The sequence below is a fragment of the Harpia harpyja genome, chromosome 1 (assembly GCF_026419915.1).
Source record: "Harpia harpyja isolate bHarHar1 chromosome 1, bHarHar1 primary haplotype, whole genome shotgun sequence".
Taxonomy (NCBI): domain Eukaryota; kingdom Metazoa; phylum Chordata; class Aves; order Accipitriformes; family Accipitridae; genus Harpia; species Harpia harpyja.
The window spans coordinates 71685144-71709534 of NC_068940.1; the positions used below are offsets into that span (position 1 = coordinate 71685144).

The 24391-nt window shown below is 37.5% G+C and overlaps 1 protein-coding gene across 3 annotated transcripts in view; it reads left to right on the plus strand.

Moving 5' to 3' along the window:
* The window catches only part of SKAP2 (src kinase associated phosphoprotein 2), a 123035-nt gene extending 108503 nt beyond the window's left edge, over nt 1-14532 (plus strand). For 2 of the 3 annotated variants that reach the window (XM_052799558.1, XM_052799576.1), the window contains 3 exons: nt 1420-1550; nt 11499-11600; nt 12014-14532. In XM_052799558.1, the coding sequence (XP_052655518.1) occupies nt 1420-1550; nt 11499-11591 (224 nt within the window). In that variant the 3' untranslated portion in view covers nt 11592-11600; nt 12014-14532. The remainder of the gene's footprint in view (nt 1-1419; nt 1551-11498; nt 11601-12013) is intronic. The other variant, XM_052799568.1, reaches the window with a different exon arrangement.
* The last annotated feature ends 9859 nt before the right edge of the window (nt 14533-24391 follow it).

Here is a 24391-nt window from a genome sequence, read left to right on the forward strand (position 1 = left end):
TGTGTAGCAAGTAGTAGCTACTCATCACGAGGTTATGGAAAATTAAATGGTGGCTAACCTGCATAGCAGCTTTAAATTCAAGGTTGTGAATATTTAGCCTTATGACAGTATTGCCACCGAAACAGGATAGCACAGAACAGAGACTGAAATGGATAAATAGAAAAAAAACTCTTCTTGCTCATACAGAGTGTATTAAAATTAAAATCTAAGTATTTGTCAAAATAGGGAAAAACACATGTTAAATACTGCTATTTTTTTAATAGCATGACACTTTCTATTGCTCGATACTTGATATTTTAGAAGGATTTTTTCAGTAATAAAGTGAACCAATCATGATTAAATTGTAAACTATAAATAATGGTGTAGAGTGCTAATGACATGCAAATGTAACTGGTATATGTTGGAATAACCAGCAAGCCTGCTGTTCGAGGATCATATAACAAAACTAAGATGACAGCCTTGATCCAGCCAGTTCAGTGATATTTATGTTATCAGAATTAGAAGATAGCTTTCCAGTGATGTAAATTATTAGTACATATACATTCTGTCTGGTTAGTGTATACATAATGTAACTGGTCATCTTAGTGGTATTGCTTACATTCTTTTTGCATTAACTCATCACACTCCATTCTCATGGAATTAAAAACAGGAAATAGTTTGCAGTGTAACAGAAGCACCCAGTGTATTTAACTGTAAGTGCTGTGTTTCAGTAGATGTACTCTGTATTGTAAGTGTATGACAAAGCATTTATTACTGTGTTATTGCCATATTACAGAGCAAAGAGTGCTAAATAATCAATCAGTTAATGGTCTGTATGGCAGCTTGAACACAGCACATCCATTGTGCTTATGCTGTTAGAAGGATGAGTTTATGACTGTAGTGGAGTTGCATATTTAGCTAGAGCTTAATGTCCTAAACTGGAGCTGACACAAATATTTTTAAAATGCAGCTTCAGCAACAGTTTCCAAGTTCTCCAGTATTTCAGAAGGAACAATCAAGGGTTATCTCAAAGGTTCTCAGAGAAGTTATTTCGTTTTCTTGGAACAGGAGTGGGGGGAGCATATCACAAAATACTTTGGCTTCCTTTCACAGATTATTATTCATGATATTCTAGCAATTTTATCAGTTTCAAGCTGAGATACAAATATGCTTGCTGGAAATACATTAGTAGAGGAAAAGAGCTGCTTTAAGTTGTAGCTGGAAAATGCTTTGAAAACCTGTAGCTACATGTTTTTAAGTGATACAACTTGCCAGTGAAGGTCTCACACATTAAACTTGTTTTCCACTTGCTTTTGTGGTATGAAGGAGCTGTTTCTGAAAAGAGGAGTAAGAAATGTGTGCTAATAAATTGCTTTATACTATCTGGAGGAGATTTAAAGAGTAACTTTATTCCCTCAATCTTCATCCTTTTGTAATTAGATGCCGTTTTCTTTGCAGAGAGCAAAAATACCGATTATGCCAATTTCTATCAAGGTTTGTGGGACTGCACAGGAGATGTACCTGATGAGTTGACGTTTAAACGGGGTGATGTTATCTACATTCTCAGCAAGGTACGGGATGCTGCTGGGGTTACATAGTTGTAAAAAGAGAGCCATGGCAGAAAGGCACTTTCCCACAGTTCTATGGGGGGAAATTGGCACTCCCTTTCAGATCCTTTGTTTGCAATCAGATATTCACAGCAATTAATTATTTTGTCAAATGAACTATAATCACATTTAAAACAGAGCCATGTAACAGGAATTAACTTAAAAGCATGTTTATTTACTTGTTAAATCTTGGCTACCATTTGTTAACTGATTTAACGGGAGACAATGTGCTTTCTGCTTGTAAAAGTTAACCTTGTAGAATTTTAAATTATCTTGTAAGTTATGGTTTTTGTTTCCTGTTTTATATTCCTGGCTGTGCTGATTCTGACTTTTTGGGCATCTTGCTACAGAAGATGGTTTGTTTTCTTGAACTATGCTTTCATCTTTGTATGTATATTGTAATTGTTCTGACAGCTCAGGTTCCAAATTTGTTTGCTCTGACAGATTTGGGCAATTTTTAATTTTTTGCTTTCTTGTTTGCAAAGCAAATGAGAAATATAATTCCTCTCATCTAAAGTGATAAGCAGTATAAGCATGACATTTTATTCTACTTTAATGTTGGTTAATTTTCTTATTTTTCCTTAACCCCCCCCCAACAAAAACAAAACCTCTCTGAAAATATATATCTTGTGGTCCATTGAGGTCTACTTCTGAACAATTCATCAAAGGAAATTTCTCTTTTTGCCACTTACTAGAAAAAAGCTGAGCTTTTCAAGTTCTCATTGAAAAAAACACATTTTAAAATGTATCTAGAATATATATCTCAGATATAATTGCCGTTCAGTATAATTAATGCCAAAGATATTGTAGGTCACTGAAATATACAAGTAGGTGCATGAAAGCTAAAGGCAGCTGTTTGTCTTAGTTTCAAACTCTTCAGTTTTGTCACAATTGCTTTAAATCTTTCATGATACCTTTAACTGCAATGTTTCCAGATAATAAATGTAACAGCCTCTGTTTAAATAAATTTAAGATTTATGGATACAAAGATAGTCCTATATAAAAATATAGAAGATATATTACTAATGGTAATGTGACCATGTATGTCTTTTGAGGTATTTCATTGTCACTTAGACTAATAACTGAATTGCATTACTGAAGGCCGGATAACACTCTTGGATTGGGCAGACTTTCAAGCAGTTATACAGCACTGAAGAATGGTACTAATTTAAAATAACAACCTCTTCCCCCTCTCCCTCCCCCCAAAAGGCCATGAACAAACAGATTCCACTGTATGAGTTTGGCCTCTTTGTGGGTTGTTCTTTTCTGGTACGGTATGAGGACTATAAAATCTTAATCTTCAGCTTGTAGGTGAAAAAATAATTTGCTACTCCTTCCTCAAAAGAGTGAGAAATTTAATTTAAAAAATGGGGCAGAATAGAAAAACAGTAGCTTAAGCTGTCCTCTGTATATCAACTGTCTTGTGGTCATGCCGTGATTAATCCATAATCGGTCCTTGAAGCAAGCTTGCTGCTGCTCCAGATATATAGAGCTTCTCTCTTTGGGAATGATTTCTACTCCAAAATACAGCCCAGAAAATTCAGCCCTGTTTCACTTAAAGATTGTTACAGCTTTTTCAGAAAAATGAGTGTTGGCCACTACTGTCAGCTCTGAATTTAGGGTCCCGGGAGGGGAAAGTGCCAGAGAATTATCCATCTTAACCCTCCACTTGATTCAGTTTCAAGGTCTGATCATTTATGAGCTCTTCGTCTGGTAAGTGAAAATATAACCAAAGAAAAAGTGAACCTAACCATCCTGAAGTGGGTCAAGACTTTTCTTCAAAAAATATTTCCTAATCCACTGCATTAATACTTGGATTTTGTGGCAGTAGGTAGGAATCCTTGGCAATTTTTTTATTTTTTCACACCATCTAGTGGTTGAAAATGAGAGATGCAGGTATGGACAGGAGGTGATGTGTGTGGATCCAAAATGGTGTCATAAATTCAGCTTCAGCTTGAACCTAGCTATGGCTTTGTTGCCTTTCTATCATATGTCAGCCAGGTATGAACATTACTCTTGAAAATCTCATTTTGCTCATAAGGGAGTAAGTACGGGTATAACAGTATTATAGTAGGAAGGGTGAAGCATTAACAAAATATCGAGCGTATTTGTGCAGCATGTAATAGTTCTTTGTTTTACAATGAAATATAAATGGTATAGCTTGTTCTGACGAACAAGATAAGATAGATATTTGACTCTCCCAGCAATAGTTATGCCAAAGCAATATATTTTTACCTGCTTTTCAGATACCTTTATAGAAATTAGGGGAAAAGTGACTATTTTATTTCCAAGAAATGAGATCATTAGTACAACAAAAGTAATTATGAACCAATTTAGCAAACTTGGGCATTGATACAATTTAAATAAAGCAAGAGGAGCAATATGTTACATGTAAGCTTCTAGGTGAATGTGTTTTAGAAGAATGAGCAAGGTTTCAGTTTGGCAATGTTTACTTCCTTAAATAGCTAAGCATTATGCAAAGACAAATCCCCCATAATTTGCTTTAAACTGAGCATCAGAATTCAGTGTTAGTGCCATGAGCATGATTTGCATGCTTATACTCTGATAATACAAATACCTATGCTATGCCCGACTAGTGTAATTACTGTAGAAAAGCATGTTTTCCTTGTTTTAAAGGTGCATTCAAAAACTATTTTAGCTATTATCTAAATATTTATGTCCGTTGTGGCTTTTGTGTGGCAGAAGTTCTATGGGCTCTTACAAAAATCTCCCACACTGGAAATGCACTACCACTGCATAAAGGGTAATCTAGATACCAAGTTAACACTCTACTTTCATGGAAAATTTTAGAGCAAAGGGTTAAGTTATAGATGAGATTTCCATGAATCATGAATACCAGAGTGAGCAGCATTATATTGCATTGGCGTGTACTCAAATAATAACAGGGAAAGAAAATTCCAGATTGAGATATAATTTCTGATTTTGAAGTATTAGTTATTGTTTTAATGCAAATATAAATATAAATGAGACGGGAATTAAATTAGTTTAAAAGTCAAGAAATGTCAGTAATTCTACTAAGCAGGTGCCTGCTAACATCTAAGTAAACTTCCATTACTACATGCATTTAGCCGATGGAACTATGGAACTTCCCAACACAAAACATGCACCTAAAGCAAACAAACAAATACTGCAAGTACTCCACTTGCATAAATTGTGCATACCAAACTGGAGAGAGAAAAAAAAAAAAAAAAAAAAGGCTACTTCCACACACAGTTGTCTTTGTTTCTGGAAATTGATTTCTTGAGTAGATCTATGGAAGATTTATAAAAAGGATTGTTATGTCATGGTTTGTTTCCCCATTTATCATACAGGCTTGAAAGCAAAGGCAAGCTCATAAATGAGCAAGAGTTAAGAGCAATCATCCTTTTAGAAAACAGGATGCTCAAGTATTGCATTTCTAATAGTCAATATTAACTAAGAAGCAAATACTAAGAAGTCACTATTAACTGATTAATTAATTAATGAGTCCCTCTACCAGTAAAGCTAGAAAATGTTTTCTACTGCATAGCTGGAGAGGGGTATATAGTTTTCTGAAAGTTCACATGATTCATAGCATAAGTTATAAAAGCCACTTGAACATTCAAACATATTATAAATTAAAGTGATAATAGTATGAGTTTATCTGTACAGATACATCGATCAATCTGAAAAGTTAACTTTTTTTTAAATCAAGTTAACAAGTACTGTTGCAACAGTTCTGTTAATTCTGCTCAGATTAAAACTTTTGAAGTTGAAACTCTCAAAGGTAGAAAAACCTAGAAAAAAGTTTGGGGTTTTTTTTTGTGTAAGAGCCCATAGAACTTCTGCCACACAAAAGCCACAACGGACATAAATATTTAGATAATAGCTAAAATAGTTTTTGAATGCACCTTTAAAACAAGGAAAACATGCTTTTCTACAGTAATTACACTAGTCGGGCATAGCATAGGTATTTGTATTATCAGAGTATAAGCATGCAAATCATGCTCATGGCACTAACACTGAATTCTGATGCTCAGTTTAAAGCAAATTATGGGGGATTTGTCTTTGCATAATGCTTAGCTATTTAAGGAAGTAAACATTGCCAAACTGAAACCTTGCTCATTCTTCTAAAACACATTCACCTAGAAACTTACATGTAACATATTGCTCCTCTTGCTTTATTTAAATTGTATCAATGCCCAAGTTTGCTAAACTGGTTAGAATACTCACATCTCAACCTGTATTTTTTGCTTAGTGAAAAGACAAATAAAGAAATCTCCATAGCTCAGGTTACTGCTTATGAAATAAAGTACAACTTAACAGTGCAGCTGTTTCATAATCAGTGAGAGCATTTTGTACATTATCTGTATAATCTTCATAAAATGTATTTATTTGGTATTTTTCAAAAAGATGTGAAAGGCATACTAAAATCCTGAGTGGTTTTTTTTGTCAAGCTACTTTCTGACTGATCATACTGAGATCCGTATTTAACAGTAATTTCTCTTTCCATGACCATACTGCCTATGTCTGTCTACCTTAGCAAATTGGCAGTACCAATAGAACAGATATGCAGAGTGGAACACTTAGTGCTGAGGCCCCGGTGTCCATACTGTGTGTTTTCAAAGGGGTTTGACCGAAGAGGTCTAGCCTGGTTTTGTGGAAGAAGAACACATTAGTGGTTGGAGCACATTCAAGTGCATCTTCCATTTTAGTTTCATCTGAAAGAAATGTAGTGTGTGTGCTCTGAGACTGACAGCTCTGCAAAGTAAGCCAAGGTGGGGAAAGCGGGAGCACTGGGAGATTCACTTCAGAGGGGTGCTTCTGATCAAAACTAAAATGCAGTACTAAGTTGTACATTTCCTTCTTCTGGCTTGTTTAGGTATATTCCTTACAGAAAAAAAAATAGATACGTGGCTAAACATAAGATAAGAGCAAAGGCCTTTAAATGGAAGGTTAGTTAAGATAGATTATGCAAAGTGACTCTAGCTTTGTTGCTTTGCATACTGATAATATGTAAGCATTTGCGTACCTGATTAGAAAAATTTTTGGCATTGTGTCATCTAACGGAAAATAAAATGGCCCTTCTGTCATTCCAGGGTGTTTTCAGGGGCCAGTTTTGGTTCAGAATTCAGTGTGCTTACCCTGATTTATATTGGAGCTCTTTAATTGGAGTCTATTTTGTCTCATGTCATTGCAGGAAATAAAACCTAATAACGCAACCATACAATAAATCTGAGGCTTATATTCTTAAAGATGACCATTTTATTGCTCTCTTAAAACAACTCTACTACCTGTGTAGAAGTCTTATTCAGTTATCTAAAACATTTATCATTTTCTGCTTTTTAGAGAAAATGCTGTTCTGTGCCAAAAATGCTCCCTGGTTGATAGTGTATCATTCAGCAATTACACCAAAGGAAGTTCTAAAGTTTTTTAGCTAGTCTGTATCTCCTGGATGAATTAGAGGTGTTTTAAAATATTATCTTGCCAAAATTGCCCCCCCAGGGTAGTCTTAAAAAAGAATTTCTCCCTGTTTCCTGCACATCTTTAGCTTGATAGGAGAGGCTACTTATTTTAACCCCAAACTAGGTTATAGGTATGCTTTGCTTTTCAGTTTTAAAGTTTTCAGATCTTCAGCCCGTAAGTTAATATTACTTATAGTGCTACTGGAAGAGGACAGGAGAAAAATCTTGAATTCACACACTTCAGTTGTGTTTTTTTAAAACACAACTCCATTGTTTTCTTCAAGGCATTGAAACACAATGATGATTTTCAGCAACTCTTTTTAAAAAACAAAACAAATAAAAAACCCCACAGTACAAACACAAAAAACATACCATATGTATTGAACAATAGGGACTAATTGCACAAGGACCAGATGTTCTCAACTTTTGCTGAAGTCAGTAGAAGTTAATATGGTGCAAAGCAGCTGGAGATCCTCATTTATGCAGAGGATCTGTTCTAATGGTAGAGATTGTTCTGGAAATCCTCTTGCATATAAACATTTTCTATTCTTGCATATTGAAATTCTCTTCTATATAGTACAAAAATCTTGGATTTGAAAGATACCTGTAAAAAACAGGTAGTGTATTTCTACCTACTGTGTTTTCCCTAAGTGCAAAAACTTACGATCGGTGTCTCACGGAGTCACGGGTACATACGAATCAGTAGAGTGAACTTGGTGGGATGGGGACAAGGAGAAGCGTCTGCTCACAGTGTGTTCAGCTGAGAGCATTTAAGGAGCCTGTAAACCCTGATGGGATTTTTTTTTTCCCCTTGCTATCATAGCATGCTGTACAGAGAGTGTTTTGCCAGCATGTTAAATGTTAAGCCATAACCTGTTCCTTGCCGCCTGTGAAATTACTTCACTTCGGTTAATAAATTTCTGCTGGGGGAAAAAAAATCCACTCTTACAGACAGTGAAAACAGAAGTAGCTTTGAAAGCATTTGGTCATTTGTTAAGGTGGTTGTTCTGTGTTATTTGGCATAATATATTCCACTGCCCCGGTGCTTGTCTTCCAGGGGTTGTGGTGGCCCCTTCCTCCCCCCGCCCCTGCCTAACATTGCCTGGTATGGCAAATGTGTTCCCAGTCACATGGCAGAGCCCTGGCCGCACACTTGTGCATTCTCCTCATTGCAGGGCGGCTGGATCTGGCCCTGCCCCCCTCTCCTATCCCTCTGTTTGCCTTGGAGCAATTCATTTTGCAGTTATTGAATTTCTTTGGAGAGTTATTTTCATACAGCGAGCATCACAGCACCTCTGGATCTTGATAGCATTTCTACATAAGGAGAAAGAAGCTTTGTGTTAGTAATTACCTAACATTGTCAGGAGCTGACTGCAGGCCTCTTTCTAGTGATAACAGAATAACCACATAATGTAGCTTTATAGCACATGATTAATAGAAAATAATTACACATCCTACAAAGGGATGCAATATTTCTTATAAATTGACTACAATGGTTTCCTGTAGATTAAAGGACTCTTTATTATTTTATCAGTCCTTCTGAAGTATAGTCGCTTGCCTATGTTAGCAGTGATGTTAAGAGCTGAATGCAGTGAGGGATACCAGATGGTAAACCCAGTGGTACCTGGGATCTGAAGCTGATGCTTGCAAAAGCACTGTGCTTCCCAACTCTTAAAAATTCATCTAAAAATTGTAACTCTATTCATATCCTTCTGTGTATTAATCATTATTTCCCACAAATTGGGCTTTAGACTTTTATTCTATACATCTTAAGTAGCAGTAATAGACATATGGACCTCACAACAGCACTGTATTAATTAAATTATATTGCTATGAAGGAGTTTATAATTGGTAACGTTGATAGAAACAGTATTTCAATTCGGATTTTATATGTGACTTCAAGAAAGGACTGGGGGGGACTGCTTATCTGCCTGACTAGTAAGCACTCTTTTGTGATACTGAGGACAGAAAGGAGTGGTTAGGAGTTTAAAGAGAAACGTCTGTGCTTTAATCAGTTTAAAAGGGAGCACTATCTAATTATTCTAAAACCTGAGATTAAAGTTTTATATTCTTGGTAGCCAGGTATCTGCATTATATTTTTGTTCAGACTTCTATAGACTGCAGATAGTTTAATTGGGATTCATGTTGCTCTTGAGACCCATGCAAAGAATAGTAATGTAAAGTAAAAGCTTCTGTGTTGCAATATTGTCTGTATGGTTTAATGGTTGCAGTGAATCCTTAAATTAGTTTACTAGTCCGTTGCATCAACATTCATTTAATCTTCTCACTTAGCTTCATGCCAGAGCAGTAAGTGGTGTATTAGTAAGTAGCAAAACCCAGAAAGTTTTCAAAACAGCAGCATGCTTTTAATTTTAATTTGAGGTGTCTGAATTGTTTCTTTAAAAACAATTGTTTCTAAGTTCATGTAGTCTTGCGAAGTGGAACATTTTCAATGGATAATGTAGTCCACAGGCTTTTTCTATGCCATTTGTCATATGCAATTTAATGACCACTTAACTAAGCCACTTCCTTCATTTCATGTATTATTTGTTTTTTTGGCTGAGGTCTAGCAAAACTTGCTTAATCACTCTTGTCAGTCACTTCACGAGTTCCATGTAACAGTTTAAAATCTTCTGTTGCTTTCTCTTGGAGAGATTTATTGCTGAGATTCCAGAAGTATACGTGAGTACTGCTCCTTTCAGCGATTTCCCACTTCAGTCTAGAAATCCAGTTTGTATATTTAACCTGTATATTGTGAGATAAACCACAGATTTTTAAACAGGCTGATCAGGAACATTATAAACTTCAGCGTCAGGGTATTATCTAACCTCTAAGGATTTGGGGTGTAATGTGTACCCCCATGGGAAAGATTATGAGCAGTTCTTAACTTCTGTGGAGAGCAGTTTGCGCTGAAGATCAGGTTCAGATACCTCTAGACTTTCAGATCAGACCCATCCCCAGCAGTCTGTTCTGCAGTGGAAGGGGAAAGAAGGTGGAATTACTTTTGCAGCTTTCATATTTGTGTGTTCACATCGTAAATGAAGGTTTTTCTGCTGCTTTTTATGTGGATTTTATTTAAATCACACTTACTGCAGTATTTTATGGATAGTAAGATAGAATCTTTTAAATCACCAATTCACTGTGAAGAGAAGGAAGAAAATGTTTAAGACTGGTGTTCAGCCTTCCACAATAAGAAAATATAAAAGTGTGTGCATGTCTGCGTGCAAGTGTGTTTAAAAAAACCCAAAAAGGCAAAAAGCAACAACAACAAAAAAGCCTGGGCCCACATGAAAGTGGGCCATCAACAGGGCTTCATCGTAGTTAAGCACAGGGAGAGCTAAGTACACTAAGCACCTCATAGGACCCTAGAGAACTCTCCACCAGGCCAAATATGCCAGCAGCAAATCATTATAGCTCGGGCTCTAATGAAACTCCATTAACCCTTAAGCTCCACTTGACTATTTATAACCGAAAAACTTTATCTACAGTCAAAATAATAGCTTCATCTCAGTAGGACCATTAATTCAAAATCCTACAGCCTTTTGCGTTTCTCATCAGAAGAGCAGTGTAGCAGGAAGCAGATGTTGCTTATCAGAGATATCTGTGTATTTTGTATTTTCCATGTTTGTTCCGAAGTAATTTTCTATCTTACTAATCATTCAATTTTGAATGGGGTCTCTGTTTTAATAATGCTTCATTTGTAACTCAATATATGTGTGTGTGCAATTTCAGCTGTTACAATTTATTGAACTGCTGTTAGGATTGATCTTAAAATATTTATCTCATAGGCAAAAAATTAAATTTGGATCCCACAATACTCTTACTTGGTATTGCTTTTGGAAGATATTATTTCTTTAAACTATTATAATTCATTTTGTTTCATATTTATCTCACTAAGCCTAAACAAATTTCAAACAAAAGTACATTAGTCATCTGTCAGACATATGAGATCTGCCATAGAATTTTCTGCAAGCCTAAAGCAATAGTAGACTGTGTCCGTAGAAAGAGATTATGTATTAGATATATGGTGTTCCCTTTGCATTTGAGCAAAGTAGTTTTTAAAACAAGTTGATTGTAAGTTTCTTAGAGTTTAGCCTTGTGATACTGAAAGAATCCCAGTTGATTCTTGTATGTCAACACTGTGCTATTAGATTTTAGTTACAAAGACAAGGTTTTTATATTTGTGATGAATAAAGGATGGAGAGGTCGGCTATTTTTAGTAGGTGTTAACAGAGAAGCGTGGCTGTAATTAAGAAATTTTCCTGCGTATGCCTGGCCTTTTTAAAATTTAGCTTCTGTCTTTGCCTAACTCTGCATGTGAATGCCTCTAACAAAAAGATGTATTTTAATTTTCATTTGAAATTATTATAACTGTATGTAAGAGAAAGCATCCATAAGGAGTTGCATACAAAACTCTGTTGCATTTATATCAGACTAAAGGTTAATATTGCATATTGTTTTCAATTAGGAGTACAATAGATTTGGCTGGTGGGTAGGAGAAATGAAGGGAACCATTGGCTTGGTGCCTAAAGCCTACATAATGGAGATGTATGATATTTGAGAGGCCTGGGTAAGTACATTTTAATCCAATCTTCTGTAATGGCTTATATGTTCCCTTGTTCTCTGTTTCATAAGTATTTCTTTCCTGGAACCTTTGTAGGAGTCCTGTTAACATAAAGATTATGGCAGAATATATTGAAGGTTCAATTAAAGCACTTTTTCTGGGATTCTTTATGAAATATTAAACCATAGTATACAGAAGATGATGTATTTTTATAACTACGTTCCTTTTCAGGTTGGTTTTTTTTTTTGGTAAAATAAAATTAGCATACTTTCCTAGTTAGTTTTGTTACTTTAGTAATATGTATGTATCTATCTGTGCAGAAAACTGTGGAAGGGGATAGATATTTGGACTGTGTTTGATATGCATGTTTGAGGTTTTTTGGTTAATGATGAACTTTCAACTTCCCTCTCCCTAATCAGGAGAAATCTGCACTTGAAATCAAGAGTGGTGTGCAGCTGCAGTTTACAGACCCAGCCTCTGAAAGAAGATTCTGCCGTACACATTTTGTGGTTTCAGTGAATGTAGTCAAATAATTGCCTTGTGTATATTAAACATTAAAAACTGTAATTGGTCATAATTCTGCGGAAATGTTCTTCTTAGCCACTTCTTATAGAATAGTAATGCTAGCAAATGACATAGATTGTAGTTAACATATGGGGCATAAGCAGCCAAATAGTGCCTGTTGCTCTTAAGCGTAGTAGCAGCACTTTGTATGGCTATAGATTTGTGTTCTTTCAGGGAATTTGGCTATGTTTTCCTGTTCCTCAGATTTAGAAAAATCAAGCTGAACTTCAAAAGTAGAAAACTATTACTCAGCTCATGCATGCATTAACCTTTTAATGCTCACTGTACATTTTGTGCAGTTTCCTAGGAAAATCAAGGGAAATTTATGTGTAATATTGCAAGTCTTCGGGGTATTCTGCTTCCAAATGTTTTTGTATTGTGTTTTAGCCAATGATTTATTTTTCTCATCTATGTAGTATTGTATTGATACTTAATATTTTGTTACCACAAAATGAAAGTTTGGTTCTTTTGCTGATGTAATAAATCAGCCTGTGTGGTAATACTGCCCTGATACCATTCTGACTTGGAGATGTGAATTATGTGAAAATTTGTAAAAAGATAATATATTAAGCCCCACATTTTTTGCTAAGTCAACATGAGCTAAATGGCAGGTAAGAATGATTTTTGTTCGTGGTAGCGTGAAATATTTTATCTGTACCTTACAGATACTTTCACAGAGTCAAGTCTGGATACCTTGTTGATACGTAGAATTTCTGATACAAGTTGTGCAACAGATATCTTCAGCTCTGTGGATTAGTAACAGCTACATGCGGTGTTATTGTCAAATCCAGAACTTTGTGGCTAAAAATATCAGTTGAAACATAAAAAAAGTACACTAAAATACTATCGCTCGTGGACAAGGGGTTGGGCAAGTCAGAGTTAAAACTTTAAATACTCTTGTTTTGGATATGTGCTTTACTATTAGCATGCAAGATCAACTTTTTTGAATCTTCCCACATGCTTGATTTGTGAGACCCTTAATCTGCCAAAGAGGCAGGTCAAGCCAGTCTGCGAATTGCTGAGCCTGTGCAGGTCCCCTTTTTAGTTGCTCGTGCTGTTTATGCTTCAGGCAGGCCCTGGAAACACTGTGGGTTAAAAGGTAATGTTAGTCTGAACTCGGAATTAGATCCTTTCAGTTAAACTAAGATGTTGTGCTTTATGTTAGCTAATGTATGATACTTGACGGTACACTGGATTCTAATAGGAGTCAAACAGGGTACAGAGTTTTGTTGTAATTTTTTAAAAAAGAGATAGTCATTGAAATTGATTCTGTACATTATCAGTGAAGCATTAAAATGATAGATTATAGTCTTCAGATCTTTTACTACTTTAATTTATCAAGTGTACTTGTGGATTGTGTACAGAATATGAAGCGTTAATATCATGGCTAGAAAAGCTCCTTCTCTCTTGTTAACGTGGCAGCGTAATAAATCTGCCCACCGCAATGTCTTTTTATTAATTACGTAATTCCGGATTCCACCACCGCCTACTTTTTTGGGAGTAAACCTCCCCCCCCCGCGTTGAGTGCATACGCGCGAAACTTGATTTAGGACAGGACCAGCGCGGGGACGGCGGCGCCGAGCCCGCAGCGGCTGTGCGGGAGCCGGCGCTGCCGCTGCCCGGAGGAGGGGAAGGGGCGGCGGGCTGAGACGGCGCGCTGCGCTCCGCTGCCTTGCGCTGCCCTGCCCTGCCGTGCCCTGCGCGCCCGCGGCGGTAGGTGGCAGCAAATTTTCACAGCACGGGAGGAGGCCGAGCCCGTCCCCTTCCCCCTTCCCCGCGCCGCTTCTGCCGGTTTTCCAGGAGAGGGAGTCCTTACCCAAGCGATGAGGAGTAGGCCTGCCGAGCGCTTTCTCTCCTGGGTGGTGGCAGCCAGAGGAATAAAGTGTCTTTTGTCTGTAGCTCTCCTTCAGGGTTCCATCCCCCCCCCCCCCCCCCCCGCTCTTAGTACATATGGGGGGCGGGGGGAGTAAACAAACTGCCTTAAAATTCAAACTGTGAAAGATGTCCTGAAACCCACTTGGAAGTGTCTTGGAATAAACCAGCAATGGACCATGGAAGAATTGTTTACTTTAAATCTGTGCAAATACCATAACCTTTTTTGGATAAGAAAATCTCCGTTAATACTACTTAAACAAAACGCAGTGGTAGAAAATGCTAATTGCTTTATTTTCTTTGTGTACGGAGGTTGCACTTGTCTTTCCGTGAACGGTAAGACAGCTAATTTTTTAAAAGATGATTGCAAGTGATATTTTGTACAGCGTTTTACTTGATTATTTGCTCTGTTCTGGATTTGTAGTATACTGCCATTAGATCTTACAATAATGTTCTACTCTGCAAATTTTTAAGGTTCAAATAAAGTTTAATTGTTTGCAAACTGTTATGATGCTAATAATTCAACAGCCTGCTGTGTTACTAATGAAATTACTTTGTTATGATTAATTTGGAAAATAGTGTGTTGATTGTAGTAATTAAGCACAACAAGGTGAAGTAAATGATTCTAATGCCATCTGGCCTCCAGACTGAATGAAGAAATGAAATGGGGCTGTCATTTGAATTTATTCAGAGAAGTAAGGGTAATACAAATGCTTTTTATAGCAGAGGCACCCGGATATAATCATGCCACTCTCTAGTATTTTTTCATGTACTTCTATATACAGATAAATGGTTCACATATTTTTTCCAGCATCTAGTTAGGATATACCTCTTTGTGCATACTGCCACTAATTACATGTACTGATGGTAGTGTATGCACTGGTTCTTCCATCAGAGAGATCTATGTATAAGATTTAGAGACGTGATGTGCATCAACCTACCTTTTGCTCCTCTACTAATGATAAAAACTTTTTTTGACTGGAATTAAGCTGAATGTGAATGCTAATTAAGATCCCATTCTATATTCAAAGCCAAATGCATAAACTTTCTTCTTTTTGGCTCTGAAGTCTGGGTATGACACAGCATTAGAAGGAGCGTAAGGAATAACCCTTTAAAACCTGATCCAATGACTGTTGAAACTGAGAAGCTATTGAATTTGGTTGCTTCTGGATCAGGCTCTCAGACCAGTGACGCAAAACCAGGCACTACAATTTCAAAGTGCCTTTCGCTGAATACTCTTTGTCCTCTTTCTGAGAGGGATGCAGTTATTTCCGTAAGCTGAACTAAACAAAAGAAAGGCACTGACTTCTCTGTAGCCAAAAGATTGAAATCGATTTTTCTATCTCAGGTAAAGCAAAATGAAGTTGTGGCTGTAGATCAGAGTCCTGGCTTGATAAAGTTTACTGGGATCTGTAGGGAAGCTGTAAAATATTAAAAGATGGGATGAAAGTACCCAGGTAGATGACAATGGTGTGCTTTTCAGCTGCATGAGCCATTTGATGTTTTTCTCATCTCTCTCCCTCAATTGATGAAAAATTTATTAGTATGTAACTGTGGGAATAAGCGTATGCATGGAAACCTTATAAACAACTTTCCACTTTACGTAGTACAATGTACTGATAAACTGCAAGACCTTCACTTACCAGGGTTTCTCTGAAGCTGACATTTCTCAGACAAGTGTCTGCTTAATTCCATCTTTATTTAGAAAAACTGACACTGAGCTCAGTGAAGAGTGCTCTGCCAAATCTGCATCTCTGATTTAGAGTTCATTTCCTGCCCAGCATTCCGTGTCTTACTGTGAGGGACCAGCACCAACCAACTTCAAACTATGGACTTAAAATTGTGGATTGAAGCTGGGTGTAAGCACAGTATTTCATGCTTGTGGGATGAAATTGTGTCTTGGCCAGTCTCTCCTTGCTACAGGAAGAAGTAAATGGGGGCAGAGATGGTGACAGGATGTGTAGGTCAAGGGGATGCCACTTTTTTTATCCAACTGTGTTGTGCCATGGAATATATATATATATTTTTTCCCTTTAAATTGTAAAGGGGATCAGGCAGTGATAAGCCATGAATTGTTATATCATAGTCTTTTATGGATTTCTTTAGGAGTGATTTTGTAATGGGTTCTAGACAATTCTGTTTCTGCTGCCTGGAATTTTCCTTAGTCCAAACTACCACAGAGAAATTCGTAGGGAGCTGGGTTCAAAGCAAAGTAGAGGAAAAACCTCTGCACCTGAAAGCTATGCCAACATGAGTCAAATTTAAAACTGGAAATGTCAGCTTCTTCCCAGCCTTTTGGGAGGAACAAGTCTTTTAATTAACAGGAAAAACTTAAAAATCCAAAGAGTCATCTTGTAGCAATGTGTGGGAGAATAAAGTACAACAGTGCAGGCAGGCTGACAACTGCTGCTGGGAGATGAAGAGGCAGATAGTTTCAAATGCCACTAAAACCCGTTTATTAATTTTCTGCTGTAGCAAACTGATGTGTTGGAACTTTTATCCTAAAGTAGCCTCAGTGTCTCACAACCAGTAGAACAGACTTCCTTTCACCCTCTGTTGTAAAGCGTGCTACTCCATAAAGATATTTGATGGCTAATGAGCATTTTACAGCAAGACTTTAAAGTTTATGCTGTGAGATGAAAAAAAAAATCCACATTCAGTTACAGTGGGAGGATTTATGTTGGCAGAATAGAATTACCAGTTTGGCCACTTCCAGTGTGCCGTAATTGCTTGCATATTTGTAAATAGCGCCATGGGATTTTTAATGGCCACAGGCAATCAGGATTTTAGTTTTACACCTCATGTTACAAGACAGGGTACGTAGCACCACAGAACTGACCCCCGTGCAGAACTGCCTGGATTAAAGGAAAAAAAGTATTACACAGGATCATTATCAATCTTTCAAATGCCAGCAGCATGGAAGTGTGCCTTGGCAGTCTCCCACCCAAGAGCTGACATGGCCCAATGCTGCTTTTTAATAGTCAAATCTAATAGGGTCAGCATGAGAAGAGCAGAGCGCAGACAGTCTGACAGGCATGGGCAACTCAGTTTATTCATTGGCGGTCTTCAGCCTCTGAGACTTGTTTCAGTTTGGAAGGGAAAAGATGAAATCTGTGAACAGTCATGTGGCATCAGGGAAGCAGAGGGACCTTCTTCCTTTTCTGCTGCTCTCTTCCGAGAGGACTGCCATTCTTTCCTTATATTTAAATTAAAAGCAGCCAGGCATGAATGCACACGTATGTGTGGGAAGGAGTGGGTTTTATACTATAGTGACTTACAATCATGTTTTGATGCTGGTTTCTCCTTTCTAAAAGGTGTTCATGTCTGCATGCTCATAATAGCCACACTACTACAGAAAAATGGTATTTCTAGCTTTTTAAAAAATTATATTTCCAGTTGTTTAAAGGCTCTATTCTAGTAACTTCTCTCTTGTCCTACGTTTCCCATCGCGATAATACTGTTAGTGCGTTATGTCAGGTGCCTCTTATCAAAATCTGTGTGTCTTTTGTGACACTAATTTTTATTTGCCTGTACCAATAAAATACTCCAGGCTCATTTTTTTGCAACATCTTTTCCCCTTATTTTCAAGATAATTTTGGACTTAGTTCTAAGGTATTAGATGACAATAAAGGGGTGGGGGGGTAATCTATGCATCTAGATTTCCATTACTTAACAGAAAAATAGGCAATGCACATTACCAACTATGAGAACTGTTTTAGATGGTCTATAAACTAACCAGCTTCCTATCCATTCATTCTTTTCTGCTTCTGAGACTGGCACATTACAGATGATGTGGGTACTTAACCACTTCTAGACTGAGATTACCTATTCAGCTACTTACTCTATTATGATAGCCACCCAAGGTCACCTATAGGTCATTATCGACTTGTGACCAGAATTGCCTTCCTTCTAATGTATCTGGCACTGCTTTGAAGGCAGCATTCAGGAAACAAGCATCTTCTCTCATGGGCTTTGTAAATTTTCGGAAGGTGAGTGAAACTTCAAAATGCAAAGGCATGATCCAAAATAATCTCTCTCCAAGCCATGTTTATGACTTGCGCTTCTGTAAATACTCTGTCTTCACTGTACTCCTGCATCCATTTACTTATACAAAATAATGAAGAGGAGAACGTGTACCATGAGGCGTCTTCCTGAAACGTCAGATTTTTACAAAATTGGATCAAATTGATGTTTCAGGTGCAGACTAAGGAAATGCCCGCTTGAGAGCGTGAACCTGAATCTGTACCAATGGTAGTCTGTGTCAGACTTAGTCAAGCAGTGGAGAAGGAAGACTACGTGGCTGGCCCTTTGCTGAAAACTGATCCTTACTGATCTATGTTCAATATCATCTTGGGCCCTTCAGCTGCAGTGTTGCTACTGAACATGTCTAATAAATTCAGTGAGCAATTTATGCAGGTGTTTGTCCATCAGGTGTGGATCGGGGTTTTGAATTATAGCCTGGTCTGACAGAATGGCATATGAAACCATGATGCGATACGTCCCTGTTTACGTATCCTCAGACAAGCTGATGATTCCAAGAAGTGTACGTGGACCACAAGGGGTTTTCATCATGCCCATTTCATTAAATGGTAAAGGTAATGTATTTCAGTGGAATTCTATTTTGCACATTCTGGTTGATGTCGCCCCTGTTAAGGAGGCCTTCATGTAAAATACCCTTGCTTAGTTGTCAAAACATTTGAAATGTGGGGAATATATGTTATGGTAATGCAGTCTAAAATTGACCGGAGTGACTCATAGGGATCATTGAACAGAGTACTGATCAGCTACTGAGAGCGTATTTATTTCATTTGGTAAACAGTGTTTGATTACAAATTAATTGTGATAATTCAGACAATTATTTCAGTAATTTTGTCTAGTTAACAGTAACAGTGGACATACTGTTTGCTAAATGTATTAACTGAAATTACAGTAGCTATTCAGACTACATTCATCATAATACTAGCATCTGCCCTTCCTACGTCTGTGGGCTCTTGAATGTTTTGCTCATCCTAAGTGTTGTCATTTCTGCTGGTATTACAGAAAAAAATTGAAATGTAGGCAGTTGTCAATGACACAAATGTCTTCTGTCTTTTCCACTGTCTGCTTCTTGAAAACAGAGTCAGTTCTGCATGTACAGTCTGAAACAAGGGAATTTAGCCGTGTGACTCCCCCTTAACCTCAATGGAAGTTATGTAGGTAATTCTTAATGTGAGGGCACAGTATTAACTCCTTATTGACAATAGTAAGCATTCAGTCATGTAGTTCCCTTGGCTTAATTGGAAGTGCTCCTAAAAATTCCTACTCATGTGAAATACAGGATTTAAAATCAAGTTGTTAGTGTTGTGGGAAGTTAATTTTTGTGATTTAAAGGATACCCCTAACCATGAGTTAACCACCTGGATATAGGCTGCCAGTTTATCTATGAAGTATTTCCTGATGTTCAAAATCACTCTGTGCCCAGCACTTAACAAATACGGGGAGTATTATGAACGCAAGGTGAATGGCTTTGGTGGTTCTGGTCTCCAGCTCCCCAGAGAAGATCTCCTCAGTGCAAGATAGTTCTTGTAACCGGGTGGAAGTATCTAACGTGCTACTCATTTTGAACTCCCAGTTCACACACCGATGGTCTGTAGACTCTGGGCTGAGGTCTGATTGATTATGCCAGGATTAATGGGGACTTACTCTTCCGAAAACATCAAAGGTATGCCAGCTGTACGCCAGTGTAGCGAAAATTTGTGTTTGACCCCGTCTGTTTCATTGTCCCCTCCCTTTCCCTACCAAATCTAAATTGTATAGGGGCAGATATTATTACTGTCTTCAGCAACCTTTATTATAGACAGCTGTCAATGGCAGATGAATGCTTTGGCTGTGCCTCTATCCTTCAGCCAAGGACTAAGTGTATAATAATGAGGATTTATCTTGTTATATGGGTATACTGACACAGAATTATAACATCTGTATATGGGCCACTGACAGTCCCCATGTCTCCCAGTATATTCTATTTTCTCTAGGCCAAATTTATTGCTCTCATAATTAAGTCCAATCCTGAGGACTTAATGGAGTTGCACATTCTGAAAGTAGCAGGAAATACGGCTCTTGCCTGGCCAGGAGCCTGCGCAGTGTCTGCTCCGGTCTGCCTGGGGTGTAATTCCACCCCTTCTGAATAAAGGCTGAGTGACACAGGGCATAGCTTTAGAAGAAACTCTGAATTGGTCATTTTTATCATTTGCTCCATCTCATGTTAGGAATGCTTGAGTGACCTTTTGTTCGCAGTAAGGCTTACACCCCTAGTTTGCTAAATGGGATCATGTTAATCATTGGATGACACCACAAAATAACAGGCTTACATTGCTCCCAGGTAGAGGCAAATTAGGCAGAAGGTGAAGCTTTCCAATGGTGAGGGCAGCGAAGCGTTGGGGTTGGTTGCCTGGGGAGCTTCTGCGATTTCCATTTCTCGAGGATTTGGAGAACCTGCAGGGAATGAACTCACCTGCTAGGAATGACTGAACCATGGTGATTCCTGCCTTGGGGTTGGGGCATGTGCTAAATGACCTCCTAAGATCTGTTCCAGGCCAGTTTTCTGCAATTCTTTAAGTCAGTGGTGAGCTGACACAGCTCTGAAATGGCAGAATAAGTACAAGTCCAGTCTTAGTTTTTCTTTGCCTGGTATACTAAAAATGTCGCTGCTCTGGGGGTTCACATGTTCCTCATCCCCTTTCAACTTCACAGACTCCAAGCAGGAGCCGACTTCACTATTTCCTGCCCAACAAGCATTTTAATTCATTACCTCAGTAATTAATTTGGCCCACAATTAGTATCTTAAAAAAGTTAAAGGCTTCTTTCAAGTATCATATACCTTGCTTTGCCTTAAAGCGTGTTTGGCTGTACCAGATATTAAACCAATTTTGAGTATGTGCAACATTACGTTGATTCTAATTGCCGTGGAAAGCACTTCACTCGTGCATTTTTAAGCAAAACAGCCACAATTTCAAATTGTAGCCATTTATTCACCTCAGGTAGTTAAATTTTAGTTACCACTTTGGTGTTGAAATGTCTTAGGAAATAGAGAAAAAGATAAAAATAGTCTTCAGTTTTGTCTGTTGTTTGTTTCCCCTCTTTTGAGAACAGAAAGGGATTTTTCCAGAGTCCACTCAAGTAAATAGAAATGTCAGGTCCACCTGTAAGGATAGTCGTCTTTTTTCTTTTTTTTCATACTCTATAATTGAATGTATGACATATATTTAATCCTGGCAGTATTCTTTATCTCTGTGAGAAGGCCTTTTAATTCTCTGTGTAAGAAAGTGTTCTGTGATGTGGCTACCTGATTTTATTGAAACTCACATGTCAGGAAAAAAAATCATTGCTTTCCCTGTCAAAACTGACAGTAATTACGAGGCCAAATATATAGCTGTGATTGACTTGTAAAACTAAATCTGTAATATTTCAAGTTTGTAAGTTGACTTGTGCAGCTTTCAGGAAATATAACCTAGTATTTTCTTTGCAAACTGACACCTCTTTATCCATTTCTTTTATCGTCTTTGTTTTTATTTGTGAGGGTGGGGAGCAGACAGCATTTATATAGAACGTACTGGATGGCATTTAACAAGTCTGCTTCTGGGGAAAAATAGCATTCTTTATAGCTAAACAGCAGCTAAAGTAAAGTCAGAAAGGTTTAAGCACACAGTTCCTTTTATGTGCTTCTCTATGCATAATCTTTCAGCAATAAATACTGCATATTGATTACTTAATTGTAATGGAAACATACTTGGACAGGAGCAATGTTATAGCCTATTTACTGCCTTAATTTTTAAAGAGTTTTTAAATTTTAAAATGGATAGTGCACTAAATGCAGTGCTGTGCTCTTCTGTGCAGAACTTGATGTAGAAGGACTTTCTCATCAAGGCTGTGTTACTAAGAGCTCTTTCCATTTCAGCTGCCTTCCTTTCTCTTACCTTTGTAAAACCAGAAAAAAATCTGTAATTGGTGTTTAGCCTCTCTTAGCATGTGTGAAATTCACTTCAGATCAAACAAATGGCTTTAGATTGATTAGTGAAAAAGTCCCCAAATAGGGTTCTGTAGAGAATTTAGATTTATTCAGACTAAGTAGAAAAGTTTCACTTGTTTATTTGCCTAAAATAATCAAACATGTGCAATAGTTTCCTGGTTAATGAGGAACATTTCTGAGGACTTGTAATAAAAAGTGATCCTTCTTTGGCTGAAGGAAAAAAAGGCACCTACACATTAAATAAGTGGGTAAACCAAATGCTGGCTTAAAGACTTCCTAAAGGTGAACAAACAGCACTGCCTGAAAAAAAAATAAAAAGAAGAAGAAATATCTTAAATATCACATAGCATGTAGTCCTTTAGCTGGAGTACAAAAAATAAATACAAGTGTTGAAGCGATATACATTAACAGCCACAAAGAGGCACTTGGAAGTGGCATCCACAATCTTGTATATTGTTTCAAATGTACAATACCAGATTATTTTGGAACAGAGAAGATGAAGTTTCCTTTACAGGAGAAATTATTCTTCATTTTACTTCATCATTTCTAGGCTGTTGGGTATTTGGATGATATTGCTGTTGGGCTTTTAATTTTTCTTTCTTTCTGTCTTTTTTTTTTTTTTTTTAATTTTAAATCCAAACCAGTGAAGCAAAGCCTGGGAAGTAGTAATTTCTTTGAATCTTAATGCAGTCTGTCTTCTTAATGAGCCTACTGCACTGCCCTGAAAACAGCCCTTTACAAATAAACATGCTGGAAGTGATTTAGCCACAATGTCCAGACTGTGTAAACATCTAATTATTACAATAAAATTGTCAATAAATATACATTACTGCTCCCTTTTCAAACGTTAACCAACTTTCTCTTTGCTTGATAAAAAGGTATAAATTGTATTTTTATGTCTCAGTGGGTTTTGTTTTCATTACTCTGCTTGCTGCTCTCCAGACAAAAGAACGCAGCCTAATGTCTGAGTTATTCCTGGATGGTGAAAACTCCTACAGTTGTTTATTAACATCAAGTGTGATGTTTCCTTTCACAGCAAAATGAACTCAGAGCTTTCACAATCTGATGTTTAGTCACGGCATCTTTTTTAAAAAAAAAACAAAACCAAAAAGGCTATAAAACCTGTTATTGCAGTTGCTGTAACTGTGGGATAGGCACACAATTAAAACCCACTTATTAGAGGGAGGAAAGGACATAATGTTAGATTAGGACTGAGAGAGAAGATAGGAAACCAGGGTAATTTCCTCAAAAATATGAAGTTCTGCTTCCCAAATTATGGCATCGTGTTGACCATAAATGTGGCATGAGCTCTCCCCCCTCCCCCCCATACGTAGCCCCTTCTCACATTTCTTATATAACTGGAACATTAACATTAGAAAAGCAGAGCGATATTGAATCCTAATGAGGTCTGGCCCTATATGCTCCAGCAGGAGAAGAATGAGGATAATTCATTTGTATGCCACGAAGCATTCACAACTCCATGAGCATCCCCGTGGCTTCGGCTTGTGGTGCTGATCATCTGTTCCTACTTTAGGGGGTTTCATTGCTCTGAGCAGCATCTGAGCTGGGGAAAAAATAGTTAACCGCTTTACTGCTAGCTTTTGTTATATAATGACAATTTAATACGGTGGCTATTTTTTTGTTAACCTGCTTTAAAAAGGTCTTTCAAATGGTTAAATTAATCTTCTGATTAGCCGTGCCTGCCAGGTAAAATATAAGGAGGAAAATGATGTGGAACACAGCAGTGTAAAATGCTTTAGCCAGTCTTGGTAAACATGTCTATTTTAAATAATCAATGTAATGACAGGCAGCCATTTGCTCAGAAAATATTTTTTTAAAATACTTTTTATTCTATTTTACTGCCTGTGTTCACACTGCTTTTTTATCCTCTTTTTTAAACACTGAAGATACTCAGCAGAGTGACATGTTACTTAAAAAAAGAAAGCAGAAATGTTTACCAGAATCAAGGTATAAAAGATTCGTGCAAATTGCCATGTAAAATGATCTGCACAAAAAGGCATCGGGGAAGAGAGTGAAGGCTGTGCCAAACAGATGGCACACCCTGCTGTGTTTTTGATTGAAAAAGAAAGGTAACATTTGCAGCCACGTCAAAGAGACAGTGATCAGCTAAACAAATTGGTCTCCGAAGTACACCATTGCTGGAGCAAACCCTGCTGCAGGGTACAAGCGAGGTTGTATTTCACAATAATGCCGTGTGCGTGTTGCGGCTTTCCGAAGTGAAGGGAGATGTCCCCCTTTCATCTCTCCAAGGCGAGCAAAAGCCTTTGTTGAGATAGACTGCAATGTCCTCTGCAAAAGCGGCAGAGAAACCCACAGACAATAAACACTGGGTTTT